Source organism: Miniopterus schreibersii, assembly GCF_964146895.1.
Source record: "Miniopterus schreibersii genome assembly, chromosome: 2".
Lineage (NCBI taxonomy): Eukaryota > Metazoa > Chordata > Mammalia > Chiroptera > Miniopteridae > Miniopterus > Miniopterus schreibersii.
The window spans coordinates 93272834-93295046 of record NC_138102.1 but is presented as its reverse complement, the minus strand read 5'-3'; the positions used below and the strand labels follow the sequence as shown (position 1 = coordinate 93295046).

Sequence of the window (22213 nt, the reverse complement as noted above, 5' to 3'; positions counted from 1 at the left end):
ATTATCTTTCTCCCTTCTGGCTTCCTGGAAGACAGCTCAGTAAAGTAGAAGATTCAAGAAGACTATTTTTCTTGCCCAAGGTTACATGTAGTGAATGCTTTGGAGTCAAGCATTCCAGCTCATTTTAAAATTTAAGGTTAAAATTCACAATAAATTCATCTGGAAAGTTTCGCAAAGGAGCTACATTCCTGAATACCAGATGTTTCATGGTTTTCTGTTTCCAGGTGTTACCTGCCTCTAAGAGACTTGACTTCAAGCTTTTTCCAGGCCAAAAGACTCTCTGCCATACTCAAGAATGTTAGAATTTTGATCAATAACTGTCATGAGCTACAGTGAATGCAAGTGTTTTTAAGAGAAATACTTTTTATACATACTGATATTCTTTCAAGCATACTTCTATAACAGAAGTAAGGTAACAGCCACACTGAAAAAATTTTGGTTACCTTTTAAGTTCTGCAAAAATATTTCAAATTTAATATCTGTTCCCATGCCTTAATCAGAAACATAAAACACCTAAACATTTCAGACTCTTGCCAAAGAATACAACCTGCTGGATGTAATTTTTTTTAATCCTCACAGATATGTTTTTATTGATTTTTTTTTTTTTCTAGAGAGAGAGGAAGACAGAAACAGAAAGAAAGAGAGAGAGAAACATCGATCGGTTGCCTCCTGTCTGTGCCCCAACCAGGGATTGAACAAGCAACCTAGGTAGGTTCCCTGAGAATCAAACCCACAACCTTTTGGTGTATGGGACGATGTTCCAACCAACTGAGTCACCTGGCCATGGCTGGATCTAATTTTTTGTAAGTTTACTGACATGACAGGCAGTCCCTCTATTCCTCTGCATTCTAGATTTTATCCTCATAGTAAGCTAGATCATCAGAAAAGTATATACATAAAATCTGGGTTCCCAGATAGTGTTAACTATTTGTTTTAATTGCACTTTGGTACCATTTCCTTAGCTTTTGTCCAGAATCACAGTAAGAGATAGTTTTAAAATCTAATATTGTATTTGATATTGACAACATTTTCTACTGCATTTCTCTGTACCATATGTATTAAAGTTCTAAGTAAAAAACAAAAATACAAAAAACAAACAAACAAAAAAACTCTTAAAGAATAACGTTCCACTTAAAAGAAAACAGTATGGCTTCCTAGAACTAAGTATGCCTCTATTTTTTTTTGGCTTCACCTCAAAACCAAAAGCACTGCTCCATGTTAGTATTACTGTAATAGGACCTTATAAACTACATATCTGTAATCTATTATTCCCACTATGGAAATGAATAGTTTTCCTATTCTGATTTTATTCGAATATTTTTATTTTTACTTATTTAGATTTTTCCATTATGTATTATCATAAGCTACATTAAATGATATGTGGTAAGGAATTTTTTAATTCACTCCTGTTCTTAAACAGAATGAACACACTGCCAATTTCTTCTCTAACAAAAAAGACATATCATGATAAATTTTTACCTAACCTGTACTGCACTTCATTTTCCTGATTATTCAAATTCTGTCCATCCTGCAAGGTCCAATTTCAGTCTCTCTACTTCTCCTGCACACCCCCTACTGGGGATGAGTCCACAATCCGGGTATGTGCCCTGACCAGGAATCAAAATGGTGACCTCTTGGTGCACGGAACGATGCTCAACGAACTGAGCCATACAGGCCGGGCTAAGTCTCTCTACTTCTCCATAATATCTTCACTAACTACTTCTGTATCACTGACATTTGAACACTTAAGATCATATCATCTGTGCCACACAGTTAAACACTTAAATATATACTATCTTATATTGTTCAATGATTATATAGTATTGTTCTAACCAAATTATAAACTATTTGAGATACTTCCTTTGTCCTAGACCTGTATCAAGCATGGACAAATATTTGATTTGATACTGAGAGCTATCACTGTCACTGGGATGAAGATTTAAATAATTACAATGTATAGATATACATGTATAGATGACAACCTTGCTGGGGAGAAAGGACACAAGAAAAAAAAGACAGTAAAGTGAAAGTTATATATAAACTCAGCAAGATTAAAAAACAAATTATCAGTATATTTTGAAGCTAGTTCAAATGACAAGAGTTAAAAAAAAATAAAATGAAAAATCATTTTACGTAAGAGAATAAAAGTACAGACCAACCACATACATAGGACGGTAACTAAAAGATTTAGTTATGATAATCGAATTGTGATGGAGAATATTGAGAATGAGGAATAAATATAAAAAGACCTCAAAAAGATCTCGATGCTTATGAGAATTTTAGTCAAAGTCTAAGTCACAGAATTTTAGATTTTAAAAGTCTGTAAAGTAAAGGCTACCTGAGTAGTTCATCCTCCTCAGTATTTTAAGAATATGGGACTTGGAAAATTTAAGTGGAAAATTTAAGTGGCTTGCCTAGGCTCAAATAAATCACACAGAAACAAGATTAGAAAGTAGATCATCTGGTAAGTAAAATTATTACTGAATTCTAAAACATATTACTATATTGATGTATGGTAAAAAATAAGGAATACATAAATGTTTTATCTGCCTCTTTTTGGAAAATCTATATACCTAAAACACACACAGACAATCACACTACCACCAAACCACAACTATGTCACAAAGTACATGACAATGTCTTGGTTACCAAATGCCTCACCTAGCCAGAATAAAGAAAAGCAGCTGATTAAAGGAATGAGACCAACGTGATGCTGATTACACAAGTTGTCATAGTTAATAATACAACATATGAAAACCTAAACCAGAAAACCCTACTGCTGTCAGAGAACAAAAGGTCATTTACTGCCTAGTCAGTGCAGTTCAGTGACTGAGAGTCGACCTTTGAACCAGGAGTTCACGGTTCAATTCCCAACCAGGGCACATGCCCGGGTTGTGGGCTCAATCCCCAGTAAGGGGACATGCAGGAGGCAGCCGATCGATGATGTTTCTCTCTCATCGATGTTTCTATCTCTATCCTTCTCCCTTCCTCTCTCTTAAAATCAATAAAAACATATCATTTTTTTTGAAAAGGTCATTTAGTTAACCAATGACACAGATAGATTCCGTGATTTTCATTTAATCAACCTTCCTCCCAGACTTTCAAAAGAATAGAGAGCTATGCAGTAGCACCAATGTAGCATAAGTCCGGTACTAAAAACTCAGAGAAAAATATTTCAAAGATAAACAGACTTGAGCACACTAAATCCCACCCACACCTGTGTCAAATGAAAACTCAGGTGAGTCAGTAGTCAACATATTCTAACCCTGAAATATATTCAGGATTTTCAAAGTGAGTATTGGATTAACAAATTTAGATTAGTTATATGGATTAGACATTCCAGAGAAAAATACTTTCTATATCTATGGTTCCCCAAATAGGGGCACATTAAAATTACCAAGAGAATCTATTAAAAATACAGATTCCGAAATAAGCCAGGCAGAGAAAGGCAAACATCACATGATCTTGCTTATACGTGGAATCTAAAGAACTTAATAAACTGATGAACAGAATAGATTCAATGACATGGAAGCATAGATGAGACTAATGAATGTCAGAGGGATGGAGGAGGGTGGGTGGGTGGACAGGGAGAGAGTAACCAAAGAATTTATATGCATATATGCACAACCCAAGGACATGGACAATGATGGGGAGAGAGGCTGGGGAGGGGGGGTGGGACAGGGTGGAACGGGTCATTGGGGAGGAAAAAGGACATCTGTAATATTTTAAACAAAAATTAAAATTTAAAATTAAAAAAAAAAAATACAGATTCCAAGGTCCCAGAATGAAGCCTCTGGTTCAACAGGTCTGGGGTAGAACTCCATTATCTTTTATTCTTCCTTTTTATTAAATGTATTGGGGTGACACTGGTTAACAAAATTATACAGGTTTCAGGTACACAATTCGACAACACATCATCTGCACACTGTACTGTGTTCACCATCCAAAGTCAAGTCCATCATCATTTATCCCACATATGCCCTCCTTCATCTCTCCCCACCCCCCATCCCTGGCAATCACCACACTATTGTCTGTGTCCATGAGTGCTTTCTCTTTTTTTTTTTTTTTTTGCTCAGGCCCTCCACACACCCTGTCTCCCCTGGCAATAGCTGTCAGACTGCTATCTATGAGTCAGTCCCTATTTTGCGTATTAGTTCATTTTGTTCATTAGATTCCACAAGTACCATAATATAGTAATTGTCTTTCTCTGACTGGTTTATTCCACTTAGCAAAATGTTCTCCATGCTGTTGCAAAGGGTAAAATTTCCTTTTTTTACAGCCTAGTGGTATTACATTGTGTATATGTGCCACAGCTATTTTATCCACTCACCTACTGACGAAAACTTGAGCTGCTTCCAAATTTTAGCTATTGTAAGTAACGCTGCAATGGATACAGGGGTGCATACATTCTTCGGAACTAGTGTTTCGGATTTCTTTGGATAAATTCCCAGAAGTGGCCCAGCCAGCGTGGCTCAGTGGTTGAGCATCGACCTATGAACCAGGAGATCAGGGTTTCATTCCTGGTCAGGGCACATGCCCGGGTTGCAGGCTTGATCCCCAGTGGGAGGCATGCAGGAGGCAGCCGATCAATGACTCCCTCATGATTGATGTTTCTCTCTCTCTTCCTCTCTATGAAATAAAATAAAAATATATATTAAAAAAAATTCCCCGAAGTGGAATAGCTGGGTTATAAGTCAGTGCCATTTTTAATTTTTTGAGGTAACTTCACACTGCTTTCCACAGTGGCTGCATCAATTTGTATTCCCCCCAACAATACACTAGGGTACCCTTCTGACAACATCCTCGCCAACACCAATGTTGTTTGTTGATTTACTGGTGGTAGCCGTTCCGGCAGGTGTGGGGTGATATCTCATTATGGTTTTAATTTGCATTTCTCTCTTGCAAATTAGTGATGCTGAGCATCTTTTCATGTCTACTGGCTATGTCTAGTGTCTACATTTTAAAATTAATCACTTATCAGATGTATCATTGGCAAATAAAATGGGTTCCCTTTTTTTGTTTTGTTTTTTTAAATATATCTTTATTGATTTCAGAGAGAGGAAAGGAGAGGGAGAGACAGAGATAGAAACATCAATGATGAGAGAGTCATTGATCGAGCCCTCAACCCGGGCATGTGCCCTGACCGGGAATCGAACCCCGATCGCCTGGATCCTAGGTCGACGCTCAACCGCTGACCCACGCCCGGTCAGGCCCCCTTTTTTGTTAATGGTTCCTTTTGCTGTGCAAAAGCTTTTTAGTTTGATGTAGTCCCATTTGCTTGTTTTTTCCTTTGATTCCCTTTCTGTAGGAGATATATAGGAAAAATACTGCTACAAGAGATGTCTGAGATTTTAATGTCTATGTTTTCTTCTAGGATTTTTATAGTTTCGTGACTTACATTTAAGTCTTTTATCCATTTTGAGTTTATTTTTGTGTATGGTGTAAGTTGGTGGTCCAGTTTCAATTTTTGCATGTACCTAATTTTCCCAACACTATTTATTGAACAGACTGTCTTTACTCTATTGTATGCTCTTGCCTCCTTTGTCAAATATTGACCATAAACGAATTGGTTGATTTCTGGAGTCTCTGTTCTGTTCTACTGATGTATCTATATGCCCGTTCTTGAGCCAGCACCAGGATGTTTTGATTACAGTGACTTTGTACTATAGTTTGATATCCGGTATCGTGATCCCTCCAACTTTGTTCTTTCTCAGTAAGACTGCTAAGGTGATTTGGTGTCTTTTTCAGTTCCACATAAATTTTTGGAATATTTCTTCTAGATCTGTGAAATATGCCATTGGTATTTTAGTGGGAATTGCACTGAAACTGTAAGTTACATTGAGTAGTACGGACATTTTAATGATATTAATTCTTCTAATCTACAAACATGGTATATGCTTCTAATTACTTGTATCCTCCTCTGTTTCTTTCTTCAACGTCCTATAGTTTTCCAAGCACATCTTTTACCTCCTTGGTTAAATTTATTCCTAGGTACCTTTTTGTTGTTGTTGTTGCAATGGTAAATGGGATTGTTCTTAGTTTCTCTTTCTGATAGTCCATTTTTGGTGTATAAAAATGCCATAATTTCTGGATGTTAATTTTGTATCCTGCTATTTTGCTGAATTCATTTATTAGATACAGTAGTTTCTTGGTGGAGAATTTAGGGTCTTCTATGTAAAGTTTCACGTCATCTGTAAGTAATGAATGAGTTTTACTTCCTCCTTTCCAATCTGGATGTCTTTTATATTTTCTTCTTGGCTGACCCGTGTCTAGGACTTCTAGTACTATGGAGAATAAGACTGGTGAAAGTAGACATCCCTGTCTTGTTCCTGATCTTACGGGAAATGCTTTTAGTTTTTGCACATTTAGTTTTTGCCCATTAGGTGGCTGTAGGTTTTTCATATATGGATTTATTATGTTGAGGTATGATCCCTCTATTCCCACTTTACTGAGGGTTTTTATCATATATGAGTCCTGCTACACTCGATTTTATCGAATGCGTTTTCTGCACCTATTGGTATGGATCATGTGATTTTTAAAAACTGATTCTAGAGAGAGAAAAAAGGGAGAGGAAGGGAGAGGAAGAGAGAGAAAGAGGGAAAAACATCGGTGTGAGAAACACTGACTAGGTTGCACCCATACGACTGGGGATCGAACCCACAACCTGGGTATGTGTCCAGACCAGGAATCGAACCTGTACCCCCTTTTTTTAAAACACTTTTTTATTGATTTCAGAGAGAGAGGAAGTGAGAGGAAGAAAGAGATAGAAACATCAATGATAAGAGGCAGTCATTGATCCACTGCCCCTGCATGCCCCCTGCTGGGGATGAAGCCTGCAACCCAGGCAGGTGCCCTGACAGGGAATCAAACCAGGGTCTCCTGGATCATAGGTCAATACACAACTGCTGAGCCACACTGGCCAGGGGAACCTGTGCCCCTTTGATGCACGAGACAATGCTGCAACCATCTGAGCCACACCAGTCAGGGTGGTCATGTGATTTTCAAATACTGTACCAACCTAGCATCACCAGAATAAATGCCATTTAAATATGTTATATGATCTTTTTCATGTACTGCTGGATCCTATTCGCTAATATTGTGTTCAGGGTTTTAGCATCTATGTTCATCAGAGATACTGGCCTATAATTTTCTTTCTTTGTATAATTTTCACCTAGTTTTGGAATTAAGATAATGCTGGTCTCGTAAAAAGTGCTTGGAAGTCTTCCCCCTCTTGAAATTCTGGAATAGTTTGAAGAGGACAGGTGTTAGAACGTTTGGTAAAATTCACCTATGAAACCGTCTGGTCCAGGACTTTTGTTTGCTGGGAGTTTTTTGTTTACTATTTCAATTTTGTTAGTTGTTATTGGTCTGTTCAGGTTTTCTGATTCTTCCTGACTCAGTTTTGGAAGAACGTATGTTTCTAGGAATTTGTCCATTTTGCCCAGGTTGTCCACTTTGTTGGCATATAGTTATTCATAGTATTTTCTTATAATCCTTTGTATTTCTGTGATGTTAGCTGTTATTTCTCCTCTTTCATTTCGGATTTTATTTATCTGTGTTCTCCCTCTGTTTCTTGATGAGTCTGGTTAAAGGTTCATCAATCTTGTTTATCTTTTCAAAGAACCAGCTCTTGATTTCATTGATCTTTTGAATTATTTACTTAGCCTCTATATCATTTATTTCTGCTCTGATTTTTATTAGTTCCTTCCTTCTACTTCCTCTAAACTTTTCTTGCTGTACTTTTTCTGATTCTTTTAGTTGTAGTGTTAGACAGTTTATTAAACCTCCTTCTTTTTTCTTCAGAGACCAGAATAATTGACCATATCTTTAAGATCAATTTATTTTTGAGAAATGTACCAAAGCCATTCAATGGGAAAAAGAATGGACTTTTTAACAAATAGTGCTGGGACAACTGGATATTCCCATGCAAAAGAATAAATCTGGCCCCGTCCAGGTTGCTCAGCTGGTTACAGCTTCATCCCAATATGCCAAGGTTGTGGGTTTGCTCTGCAGTCAGGGCACATATAAGCAGCAACCAATGAATGCATAAATAAGTGGAACAACAAATCAATGGGGTTTTTTCTCTCTCTCTCAAATCAATTAAAAAAAATGAATATGGACACCTCCTTCACATCATATAAAAATTTAATTCAAGATATAAATTTAAGAGCTAAAACTATGAAACTCTTATAAGGAAACAGAGGCAAAAATGTGCATAACCCCGGGTTAGGCAACAGTTACTTAGATATGAGACCTAAAGTGTAAGAAATCAAATAAAACATAGACAAATTGGACTTCATAAAAACAAAAAACTTTTGTATGTCAAAGAACACTACCAACACAGTGAAAAGACAAACCACACAATGAAAGAAAATATCTACAAATCCTATATCTGATAAATCTCTGGTATCCAGAATGAATCTTATAACTCAACAATAGAGCCCTAGCCAGTCTGGCTCAGTGGTTAGAGTGTTGGCCCATGGACTGAAGGGTCCCAGGTTCAACTCCAGCCAAGGGCTTATACCTTGGTTGCAGGCTTGGGGCCAGGTTGGGGAGCATGCAGGAGGCACCAGTCGATGTCTCTCTCATAATGATATTTCTCTCTCTCTCTCTCCCCCTACCCCCGCCTTCCACTCTCTCTGAAAAAGCAATGGAAAAAATATCCTCAGGTGAGGATTAAAAAAAACACAGACAGACAAATGACCCAATTTTTAAAATGGGCAAAAGGATATGAATATACATTTCTCAAAAGATATACAAATGGCCAATAAGCTCATGAAAAGATATTAAAACAACAACACAATACCACTGCACACCCACTAGGATAACTATCATAAAAAAATATGGACAATAGCAAGTTTGGCAAAGATGTGGAGAAACTGGCACTCTCATACATTGGTGGGAATGCAAAACGGTATAGTCATTTTGGAAGATACCTTGGAAGTGTCTTACAAAATTAAACATACTCTTACAATATCACCTAGTAATCATGCTCCTTGGTATTTACCCAAATGAACTGAAAATTTACATCTAAACAAAAACTTGCACATGAATGTTTAATAGCCTTGTTCATAATTGGCAAAATTTAGAAACAACCAAGATATTCAACAATAGGTGAATGGATAAACAAACTATGATACATCCATACAATGGACTATTATTCAGCAATAAAAAGATATGAGCTACCACGAGACACTACTTCAAACCCATTAGGATGGCTATTACAAAAATAAAAAACAGAAAAGAACAACTGTTGGTAAGGACGTGGAGAAATTGGAATCCCTGTACACTGCTGATGGAAATGTAAAATGGTGCACCTACTGTGGAAAAAAGTAAAATACTCCTAAAAAATTAAACATAGCCCGGCCAGTATGCCTATGGTTGAGCATCAACCTATGATCCAGGAGATCACAGTTCGATTCCCAGTCAAGGCACATGCCTAGGTTGCTGGCTTGATCCCCAACAGGGGGTGTGCAGGAAGCAGCCGATCAATGACTCTTTCTCATCACTGATGATTCTCTCTCCCCCTCTCCCTTCCTCACTCTGAAATCAATAAAAAACATTAAAAAAAAATTAAACATAGAACTACCATGTGATTCAGCAATACCTCACCTGGGTATATACCCAAAGGAACTGAGTGAGAGCTGAAACTCAGATATTTGTATATCAAAATTTATAGGAGCATTATTCACAATAGCCAAACATAGAAATAACCCAAATGTCTATTAACAGATGAATAGAAAAATAAAATGTGCTATATGCATACAATGGAATATTCCGCAGCCTTAAAAAGGAATAAAATTGACAAATACTGCCTAATTCAAATGAAGTGCCTAGAATAGTCAAATTCATAGAGATAGAAAGTAAAATAGTGGTTTGGAAGGAGGAGGGAGAAGTGGGGAATTACTGTTTAATGGTTGAACAAATACTAAACCAGTTATCACAACTACATGTATTTGATAGTCGCATTACTCATTAACACACATAGTTTCTTTCCTAACCTAAGAAATGTCTTATTATTAAATCCATATTAATTACTATAGTATCATGGCACTATTAATAAGTATATGTAAAGTTGAGGATAACATTTATTTGGCATCAAATATGCAAGTCAGCAGGACTTCTACTAGTCAAAATATATAATCCTGAACAGAGTTGACTATATTCAACACAAACTAACCCAGTCTAGAAGAGTTGACTAGTTCTGTAAAAGTGTAGACATAACTATTTATGGAAAAGTCTGCAGGGGTGTAAAGTACAGCATAGAGAATATTACAATAATATTGTAATAACTATGTATGGTGCCAGGTGAGTACTGGGAATATCCAGGGGAATACTTTGCAAAGTATATACTTGTCTAACCACTATACTGTACACCTGAAACTAATACAAATTAATACTGAATGCAAACTGTAATTAAAAAATAAAAATTTTAAATGTGAAATAAAAAAAGAAAAGTCTGGACACAGCACATGGTTTACTTGGGGAAAAATGAAAGCCACTTAATGTAACAGAAATCTTGAGTCATGAATACAGTCACCTCCTTTAGCCTCTTCTCACACTTACTGCTTCATGAACTTGAAAACAAACCTACCCACATTACACCAATGAGTGCCATAGCAGATCCTATTTATAATAGCATGGCACAGGAGTGAATTCTATATCACATCTTAGATAACAAATAGGTCAACAACAAAGCAGCAAAGACAACAAGGAGAACATAATTTTTCTCTCTAAGAAGCTAGCCTACACATTTGTATTTATGTATCATCATTTTGCACTTGGGCTTACAAGAAAACAATATAAGGATAAAAACCAAATTTCAAAAACAAAATAAAACAAAAACGGAAAAGCAGGTAAACTCCTCAGATTCTACAATGGTCAGGTGGAAGACATGCTATACTCAAGCTGGAAAAAAAATTGATCAATACAATCCCTAAGGTCCTTCCAAATTTTGTAAATCACAGGGGTTGAAAAGCTGTGGGTTTTGTAAAGCATAGTGACTGTTAAAGTTGATAAAGAACATAAATAAGTGGAATTTGGATAGGTAGAGAAGTGTGAATGTATTGGGATGACCAACTTGTCCCAGTTTGCTCAAGACTTCCCCAGCTTTACTCAATCTTGGGCAAACCGGACAGTTGGTTACCCTAACATGTATACTTGGGATACATGTTAATTAGGACAGGCTAGTCTATGCTGCAGTAATAAATAAAGCCAAATATTTCAGCAGCTTAACTCAAAGGTCCATTTCTCTTTCATATTACATATCTAACCTGAGGAACCGGAAGGCAAGGAGACTGCTTCATATGGTCACTTAGCAACCCTGCCTGATGATGGTTCTGCCCTATTGTAACTATGCTGCTAGGAACATATATTCTCCCCTACATCTAAGCACACACCACAAGGCAAGGGGAAAAGGAATGGGAGGAGGGCATACTGGCTCTTAAATGTAGTGACACAAATCACATCCACTCATATTTCACTGGCTATAACTAGTCATATGGCCCTACCTAAATACAATTTTCCCATGGGGCCCAGGAATTCCGTAGAGAAGAATTAGATGTGGGTAAGCATTAGTTATCACTATCGCAGGAGTCTACTATTCGAGAGCAGCTCAGCTTCAGTTAAAAAAATATAGATAGCAATATGTATGGGTTGTTTAAAGTACAAGGCAATAACAGATATAAAACACAACAGGTAATGGGACCAGATAATGGAAACCAATGAAAGTTTTGCATAGTAGCTTTAGGGAAAAGGGAGTAACTATGGGTTCTTGATGCAAAAGGCAATGTTAGGAAGCTCAACAAAATAAAGGACAAAAATCAGGAGACATTTGCAATAATTTAAGACAGGACTTATAGATAATGGGAGAATCACCACAAAATTGGGACAGTTGGTAACCATGGACAAAGAAAAAGGGCAGGAAGCACAGATAAGAGCTAAAAGATGACTCCTATATTTCCCAGGCTACCTATAAGCCTGGGTAGCAGGTGGTAACATTAACAAATTACTGTAGGGGCTGGTGGAGAGGGGAAGATAAATAACTGAATTCTAGCCCTGGATAGTGTGGCTCAGTTGGTTACAGTGTCATCCCATGCACAGAAGTGTCACAGGTTCAATTCCCAGTCAGGGCACACACCCAGGTTGCAGGTTCGATCCCTGGTCCCGGTGCATATAAGAGGCAACCAATCAATATTCCTGTCCCATATCAATGTTACTCTCTCTCGCTCTCCCTCTCCCTTATACTCTCTCTCTAGAATCAATGAAAAGCATATCCTCAGGTGAGGTTTTAAATAAAAACAACAAAAAGTTCTAGACCTGTACGTCTAATATTGTAGCCACTAGCAACAGTCACCTTTTTAAAATTAAATTAAAAATTAAGTTCCTCAGTGACACTAGTCACTTTTCAAGAATTCAAATGTCACACATGACTTGTGACTATATTTGACAGAGCAGATACAGAACATATTCATCACTGCACAAAGTTCTATTAAATAGTGGGTTTTTTTAAGACCTACCAGGCTATAACTAGTCAGAGGAATGATTTGGAATAGTTAAGAAAACTGAAAACTGGGACAGTATTAACATTTCATAATTTCAATTACTGGATTATGGGATTTTTTTCTTACTTTATTGTTTTACTTTTCTAAGTACTTTCAAACATATATATTTTTAACTTATTTAATTATAAATAAATATTTTAGGCCCTGGTCAGGTGACTCAGTTGGCTGGAGAGTCATTCCATACATCAAAAGGTTGTGGGTTCAATTCCCAGTCAGGGCACAAACCTAGGTTGCAGGTTCCATCCCTGGTTGGGGTGCCTACAGGAGATAACCTATCAATATTTCTCTCTCCTTCTCTCCCTTTCTCTCAGCATGTTCTCAGGTGAGTATTTTAAATAAATATTTTAGGTCAAAATGGCAGCATAAGTAAATGTGGTAATCACATCCTCCCACAAACACATCAATATAACTAATCTACAAAATAATCATCCTTCAGAACCACCTGAAATCTATCTGAATGGAAGCCCTAAAACAAAGGATATAAAGAAGCCACATCGAGACTGGTAGGAGGAGTGAAGACTTAGAACAAGCTGGTCCCAAAAGCACCTGTGTCAGATAAAAATCAAGAGGGATATCTGGATATCTCAACTGCAGAGTATCCCCCTTAGCAGCAATATATCCCAACCCCACACCAGGCACCCCAGCCCAAGGTTCCAGCACTGGGAAGAGAAATCCCCATAACTTCGGCTTTGAAAACTGGTGGGGATTGTGGCTGAGTGAAATGAAGGGCTGATGGTTGCCCAGGCAGTTCCTCTTAAAGGGCCCGTGCGCAGACTTACTTGGATTCACTTATTGAGCTCCAGCACTGGGGCAACAGCTCAAAAGGCACCAGGGACAGATGAGAAGGAATTCAATTATTTGGCATCAGAGTGAGAGCTAGAGCAGCAATTTTCTCCAAGACAGAAGTGCTGGCAGAGGCCATTGTTGTTTTGTGTGTTTTTTTAATCCTCACCCAAGGATATTTTTTCCATTGCTTTTCAGAGAGAATGGAAGGGGGAGAGGGAGGAGGGAGAGAGAGAGAGAGAGAAACATCGATGTGAGAGAGACACATCGACCAGTTACCTCCCGCACGCCCTCCGACTAGGGCCAGGGACTGAGCTCGCAACCGAGGTACATGCCCTTGGCAGGAATAGAACCCAGGACTCTTCAGTCATCCAGCTGATGCTCTAACCACTGAGCATTAAGCCAAACCGGCTAGGGCTATTGTTCCTTTGAAGAGCACCCCCCACAGAGTCAGGAGGTAGGCACCATATCTGAGTCGCCATTAACCTGGCTATCACTGTTTACCCTGCACTGGTGATTCCGAGACCCCATTCCACCCAACTTTCAGGCCCACCTAATCTGTTTCCCGTGGCTTTTACATATGAATAGCCTGCCTTGGCTCATGCTTCAGATTTTCCTAAAATCTCTCAAGCAGCATCTGCCCTCGGTGTGCCCTGTACTCTCACTAAGTGGCCCCAGCCCCAACACTAGCAGAAGCATACCTTGGTTCACAGCTTGGCCTCTCCTGGAAACCTTCAAGCCAAGCACAAGTAGCAGTCATCAGCAGATTGCTTTGTTGCTCATGCCAGCTGGCCCTGGACAGAACACAGGCAGTAGGTGACCTTGGCCTGCACCTACTGGAAGGCCACAGAGCCAGTGGGCCCAGGGAACAGCTTCAGGTCATGTTGAAGCACCACCCAAACACCTCCACAAGAGACAAACTCAAGGAGCGGACTCAGGAAGCACCAGAGCCTCGCTGAAATAACTCCTGTCATGTGGGGTGCACCCCTGCACAGCTGATCCTCCACAGTGGTCAAAGCCAGTCCTTGCAGCCAACTGTCCTGGGGTAAATCCCTCCCACTGACATGCCAACAGCAATCAAGGCTAACTAAAACAGAAGGATGAACACAGACTCCACGGGGCAGGGAGGTGGCGCACCTGGATTGCCCAACTCATGTAAACAGGGAGATTGTGCCACTGGACCCTACAGGACACCTATTACATTAGGCCAATCTACCAGGCCCAGGAGACACAGCAGCTCTATATAATCCATAGAAACAAACACAGGGAAGCTTCCAAAATGAGAAGACAAAGTAACATATCCCAAATGAAAGAACAGATTAAAATTCAAAAACAAACTAAAAAAAATGGAGACAAGCAATCTACTAAATGCAGAGTTCAAAACTGGTTATAAAGATACTCAACGAACTTAGGAGAAGAGCAGATGAACTTAGAGAGAATTTCAACAGAATAAAAAAGGGCATGGAATCCATAAAAAAGAACCAGTCAGAAATGAAGGATACACTAACAGAAATGAATAATTTACAGGGAATCAACAATAGAGTAGGTGAAGCCAAGAATCAAAATAGCAATTTGGAATATGAGGAAGCGAAAAGCAATCAATCAGAACAGCAAAAAGAAAAAAGAATCCCCCCAAAAAATGAGAATACTGTAAAGAAACTCTGAGACTTCAAACATACCAACATTCACATCATGGAGCACTGGAAGGAGAAGGAGAGCAAGAAGTTGAAAACCTATTTGAAAAAATAATGAAGGAAAATGTTCCTAACCTGGTGAAAGAAACAGACATGTAAGTCCAGAAAGCACAGAGTCCCAAACAAGATAAACCCGAAGAGGTCCACACCAAGACACACCATAATTAAAATGCAAAAGGTTGCCCAGTTGGCAAGGTTCAGAGGTTGAGCATCAACCTATTATCCAGAAGATTGTGGTTCAATTCCTGTACAGGGCACATGCCCGGGTTGCGGGCTCAGTCCCCAGCGGGAGGTGTGAGGAAGCAGCCAATCAATGACTCTTCTCATTGATGTTTCTATCTCTCTCCCTCTCCCTTCCTCTCTCTGAAATCAATAAAAAATAATAAAATAAAATAAAGTAAAATAAAACTTAAAAGTAAAGTAAAATTAAAATAAAATAAAATGCAAAAGGTTAAAACACAAAGAGAGAATCTTAAAAGCAGCAAGAGAAAAGCAAGTAGTTATCTACAAGGGAGCTCCCATAAGACTGTCAGCTGACACTGATGTTTCTATCTCTCTCCTCCTCTCTCTTCCTCTCTCTGAAATCAATAAAGATATATTAAAAAAAAAAAAAGACTGAGCTGATTTCTCAACTGAAGCTAGCCTGATGCTAGACTGGACCCAGCTCCAATATGAAAAGGGAACTCTGGACACTGGCTCTAATTTTAGCTCTAATGAAACCCCAGCTACACTTCCACTATGACTGAACCAAAGGACAGGGGAATCTGGAAACTCAAAAGTGTAATTCAACGAAAACAAAGCTTTCTACTATATCGCATCCTGTCCCTCCCCACCAACATGCAACCCTATGCCAGTCTCAGAAAATTCCTTTTCTTGGGATAATGCAAGACCTCCACCCCCAGCAGCAAGAGGGGAAGACGAGACACGCTCCCCTCCAATAACAAGTCGACTATGATACATGCTCATTGAGTCTATATATCTGAGGCTTAGAACAATAGGATTCAGCATTTCAGAAGTTATAACTAGTTCTTAAGACAATGTGTGAAAACTTAAAAAGATACACTACATGGTATGACAATCTATAGGCCAAATATTTATTTTAAATGGCAAGTCCCTCATGAAAATAGTATTATTATTCTTTGATTCAGTAGTTTGATTCTAGATACTAATTTAGCAAAAGTAAATAATTTTTAAAATCAATATACAGTAGAAGCACTCTTAACCTGAACTGAAGTGATTAAATTGAGAGACACACTATATAGTCTCACACATACTAAAGATGTGCACAGCAAACTGAACATACGCAGTTAGTAGACTACTTTCTAGCACACCTGCATAAACTGTATGCTTACCAAGAATCAGTTATGTTTCTTGAACCTGTTTATGAAAATTATACTTGCCACTGAAATTATATAATTTATATAAAATCATAGACATCAGCCTTGGCCACGTAGTTTAGTTGGTTAGAGCATCGTCCCAGTATGCCAAGGTTGCAGGTTCAATCATGGTCAGGACACATACAATAAACCAATAAATGCACAAATAAGTGGAACAACAAATTGATGTTTCTCCCTCCCTCAGTCCCTTCTCTCTCTCTAAAATCAATAGTATTTTTGAAAAAATAAAATAAATTCATAGATATCATTGAAGTATGATTACACAATGAGATATGATATTCCTATGAAACCTAAATTAAAGGTTTTGAGAAGTTGTTTTAAAAGTACCATTTCAGCCCTGGCTGGTGTGGCTCAGCGGTTGGAGCGTCAGCTCACACACTAAAGGACTGCAGATTCTATTTCCCATCAAGGGCACATACATGGGTTTCAGGTTCGTTCCTAGGCCCCAGTTGGAGCATTTGTAGAAGGCAAACAATCAATGTGTCCCTCTCACATCGCTCTCTCTCTCTCTCTCTTGCTCTTGCTCTCCCCTTCCCTCCCTCCCTTCCACTCTCTCTAAAAAAAAAAAAAGGGAAAAATATCCTTGGGTGAGGATTAACAAAACCAACCAACCATTTCAAATTGGAAGTGAGAAAAACAACTGTACAAGAATGGGGGGAAATTGTAAAAATCTACACTGACTCTTTAATCAGATAATTTTATAAAGGTGTTTGTGTTCTTATTAACAGTTTAAGTAAAATTTCTTGTAAAAACCTCTTTGTGTATGATTCCCTCTTTAATTGACTTTTTTCAATTTAAGCCCTACTACCAGTGTTAGTGACCTAGGCTTTTATGGTAAACCAAAAATCTTATAGCAGTGCTATTGACTTAAAAACAAAACAACAACAAAAAACAAAAAAAAACCTGAGCCCTGGCCAGGGTGGCTCGTTGGTTGGACATCATCCTATGCACCATAGGGTTGCTGGTTCAGTCCTCTTTTAGGAAACATGCTCCGGTTGGGGGTTCAATTCCCAGTAGGGGGCCTGCAAGAGGCAATCGATTCATGCTTCACTCTCACATCAGTGTTTCTCTCTCTCCTTCTCCCTTCCTCTTGCTCTAAAAAAAATAAAATAATTTTTTTTTTTTTTTTTACCTGAAGACATTTAGACATACAATAAAGGAGATGAACATGGAAACATGTTTTAAAACAGTGAAAGAAAAAATCACAAATAATTGATTACCACTATGTAAAAACTGTGTGCATATTAATAAAGATTAGAAGACAATAGAAAGTAAAATAGCTGCTGTGTGAGTTTGGTGAAATAATAAATTATATATTTGGTATCACATTTTCTTTAATAAGTTTTAAAAGTCATTTTGATGTAATTTTGTTTAGAATAGCAACCTACCTTGGGGTACTTGAAAAATGATTCAATATCTAAAAATAGAACATACTCATTAGTTATATGTAAATTAGCATTGTTAGGACACCTGTCATCCCTCCTGTTAGAATGGCCACTGGATTCCATCATTTCTAAATTCTCAACACTAACCTTTATTATTTTTAATACATATACACACACACACATATATATATATATTTTTATTGATTTCAGAGAGAGAAAGGGAGAGGGAGAGAGAAATAGAAACATCAATGATGAAAGTCATTGATCAGTTGCCTCCTGCATGCCCCCTACTAGAGATTGAGCCCATAATCCGGGCTTGTGCCCTGACTAGAAATTGAACTGTGATCTCCCGGTTCATGGGTCAATGCTTAACTGCTGAGTTACACCAGCCAGGCTGCACTACCCTTTAAGAGGATGCATTAGAAATCTTTGGATGAGAAATTTTAAGATGATGATATTATATCTTAATGAAGAAGCCAGATTCAGTCTCTCGTAACTATTTTAAGCTTTGTTTGGCAAGCTATTTAAACAAGGATTTATACAGCTTCCCAATACAAAGAATTGTGCTAAAAACTATCAAATGTAAGAATTCATTGTTTAAATCTAATATCCTTGAAAAAAGGAAACCCAACTAAACTGTATTATAAATTTAAAAATAATTATCTAATCCTAATCTATGCTTTATTAAGTATGAAATTTCTAAAGACAGATGGATTTGTTTACTTAAATGTATTTAGATTTTTACCTGTACAAAGGGCAATCATTTAAAATACCTTTTTTTTTTAAACATATCTTTATTGATTTCAGAGAGAAGAAGGGAAAAGGAGAGATAGAAACACCAATGATGAGACAGTCATTGATCGGCTGCCTCCTGCTTGCCCCCGGCTGGGGATTGATCCCACAACCCAGGCATGTACCCTGACCGGGAACTGAACCACGATCTCCTGGATCCTAGGTCAATGCTCAACCACCAAGCCACGCCTGGCCAGGCTAAAATATCAATGCTTTTCTTAAAAAGCATTCAAAGTAGTTGCTTCCAGGAATGGATCAGGGGATGAAAAGAGAGGTTATTCCTTAAAAGCTTATTGGTACTGAGAAAAATGAGGAGGAGGTTCAAGATGGGGGCATAGGTAAACGTGATACTCACCTCCTGCAACAACCACATCGAAATTACAACTATAGAACAACCATGATTCAGAACCGCCTGAAATCTGGCTGAATAGAAATCCTACACTAGAGAATTAAAGAAGTCATACTGAGACTGGTAGGAGGGGGGGAAGCGAAGAATGAGCTGGTCTGACACCCATGTGTGGCATTTATTTAATTGCGAGAGATATCTTGGCTGCAGAGATCTCCTGTGAGGAACAAGGTCCCAGCCCCACACCAGACCCCTCAGCCCAGAGTTCCAGTGCCAGGAAGAGAAGCCCCCCCAACTTCAGACTAAAAACCAGTGGGGATTGTGGCTGAATGACGTGGAGGCTGCTGGAGTTCCAGGCAGTTCCTCGTAAAGGGCCAGCACAAAGACTTACTTGGACTCACTCCCTCTGAGCTCCAGTATGGGGCAGCAGCTTGAAAGATTCCAGGGACATATGGGGAGAAACTAAATTGTCTGGCATCAGGGAAAGAGCTGGGGGGCAGCTTTCTCCCAGAAAAGTGCTGGCAGAGATCATTGTTCCTTTACTGAGAACTTCCTGACACAGAGCCTAAAGGCAGGCACCATATCTGAGTCTCCATCAACCTGGCTCACACTGTTCACTCACCCCCTGGTGATTCTCTGCTCCACCCAATTTGCAGGCCCTCCCAAGCTGTTTGCAGTGGCCTTTCCATATGAATGGTCTGTCCTTGCTCAGGCTTTAGAATTTCATAAAATTTCTCAAGCAACAGCAGGCCCAGCACTAGCAGCAGCGTGCCTTGGTTCACAGCTTGGCCTCTCCTGGGCACCTCCAAGCCCAACTCAAATAAGATTACTCTGTAGCTTGGGATGGGTGGACCTAGGCAAGACACAGGCAGTAGCTGCTTTGCACCTCCCAGGAGGTCCCACAGCCAATGCACCGAATGGTCAGCTTCAGACCACGCCAGATTACAACCCTACCACATCCATGAGTGACACACTCATGGGGTGGACTCAGTGAGCACCAATGCCCCACTGAAGCAAGTCCTGATCCAGAGGGCCATCTCTTGCAGAGCAGCTCTTCTGCTGTAGTGACAGCTGATCCTCACAGCTGACTGGCCTGGATGTCAATCCCTCCCAGTAACACCAACAACAATAAAGGCTCAACTACAACAGGACAGTGCATACAGCCCACACAGAGGCACACCTAGCGTGCCCAGCTCAGGTGACTGGGGAGGCAGAGCCACTGGGCCCTAAAGGACACCTACCAGACAAGGCCACTCTACCAATTCCAGGAGACATAGCAGCTCTATCCAATACACAGAAACACACAGAGAAGCAGCCCAAATGCAGAAACAAACGTGTAGCAAATGAAAAACCAGAAGAAACCTCCAGAAAAAAGAACTAAATGAAATGGAAGCAAGCAAACTACCAGATACAGAGTTTAAAACAATGGTTATAAGAATGCTCAAGAAACTTAGTGAGAACTTCAAGGAACTTTGTGAGAACATCAACAACATAAAAAGGCCCAGTCAGATGTGAAGGATACGCTAATTGAAATTAAGAAAAAATTACAGGGAATGAATAGTAGACTAGAGTACACTGAGAATCAGATCAACAATTTGGAATATGAGGAAGCAAAAAACACCCAATCAGAACAGCAAAAAGAAAAAAGAATCAAAAAATATGAAGACAGTGTAAGGAGTCTCTGGAACAACTTCAAGTGTACCAACATTCACATCATGGGAATGCCGGAAGGAGAAGAGAGGGTGCAAGAAATTGAAATCTATTTGAAAAAATAGTAACAGAAAACTTCCCTTACCTGGTGAAAGAAATAGACATACAAGGTCAGGAAGCACAGAGTTCCAAACAAGAGGAACCCAAAGAGGCCCACAACAAGACATATCATAATTAAAATGCAAAAGGTTAGCCCTAGCCAATCTGGCTCAGTGGTTAGTGTCAGCCAGCAGACTGAAGGGTCCCAGGTTCAATTCCGGCCAAGGGCAAGTACCTCAGTTGTAGGCTTGATCCCCGTCCTCAGTCGAGGCACATGAGGGAGCCAACTAATCCATCTGTCTCTCTCACGTCAATGTTTCTCTCCCTCCCTCCCTCCTTTCCACGTCCTCTGAAAAAGCAATGCAGAAATATCCTTCAGTGAGGATTAAAAAATAAAATAAAATGCAAAAGGTTAAAAACAAACAGAATCTTAAAAGCAGCAAGAGAAAAGCAATTAGTTACCTAGAAGATAGCACCCATAAGACTGTCAGCTGATTTCTCAACAGAAACCTTGCAGGCCAGAGGGAATGGCAAGAAATATTCAAAGTGGTAAAAAGTAAGGACCTACATCCAAAATTACTCTACCCAGCAAAGCTATCATTTAGAATTGAAGGTCAGATAAAGAGCTTCATAGACAAGAAAAAGCTAAAGGAGTTCACCACCAAACCAGTGTTACATGAAATGTTAAAAAGGGGAGTGGAGTCAAAAAATATGAACAATAAAATGGCAACAAATACATATCTATCAACAATTGAATCTAAAAATCAAAATAAATGAACAAGAAATCTAATGAACAAAATAAACTGATGAATAAAATAGAAGCAGAGGCATGGAAACATGGAACAGACTGATGAATCTCAGGGGGTTTGGGGGTGGAGGATTAACCAAAGAACTTATATGCATATATACATTACCCATGGACACAGACAAAAGGGTGGTGAAGGACTGGGGAAGGGGGAGAACTGGGTGGAGGGAGGGCGATGGGGGGCAAAAGGGGGGTACATTTGTAATAGTCTCAACAATAAAGGCCTTAAAAAGCCTATTATTATTTGATCACATAAACCATAAATATAAATGATTTAGATACATATACTTTTATATGTGAAGTAATTACTACTACTAAATATAACCACCATAAGCCAAAGATAATACCTGGGGGTGAGGAAAGATGTTGCTCTTGCAGCTTCTCCTGGGAGAGGAGTCCCAAGTAGCTGAGAACAACATACTTTGTTTCATAGTGAAATCCCAGAGGCATGGACGTAGAGGACGCCATTGAGTTTGGTGGCAGAGCTCGAAAAAGGTCTAACAGATGTGTAAAACCTAAAAATATAAAAGTATTTTTTCAGTTTAAAGTTTATTACATGCCAGTTCATTTTCCCCTTAACTCCAATTAGTCAACTAAATACCAAAGTATTTCACAGACTTTTGAGTAATTTTTAAAAACATTATTTCTGAGTAATGTTTTAAAAATGGATTTACTTACAAGTGGTAATTTATTCAGATT

The 22213-nt window shown here is 38.8% G+C and overlaps 1 protein-coding gene across 15 annotated transcripts in view; it reads right to left on the bottom strand.

Moving 5' to 3' along the window:
• BCL2L13 (BCL2 like 13) overlaps positions 1–22213 on the bottom strand; it is a gene marked incomplete at its 3' end in the record, with an annotated part of 99867 nt that overhangs the window by 62046 nt on the left and 15608 nt on the right. For 13 of the 15 annotated variants that reach the window (XR_013998242.1, XR_013998243.1, XM_081129313.1 and 10 more), the window contains exon 2: positions 21862–22029. The exons of the other annotated variants lie outside the window; for them this stretch is intronic. Coding sequence is in view for 9 of the 13 variants with exons in the window: in XM_081129313.1 (XP_080985439.1) it covers positions 21862–21982 (121 nt within the window). The remainder of the gene's footprint in view (positions 1–21861; positions 22030–22213) is intronic. 15 annotated transcript variants of the gene reach the window in all.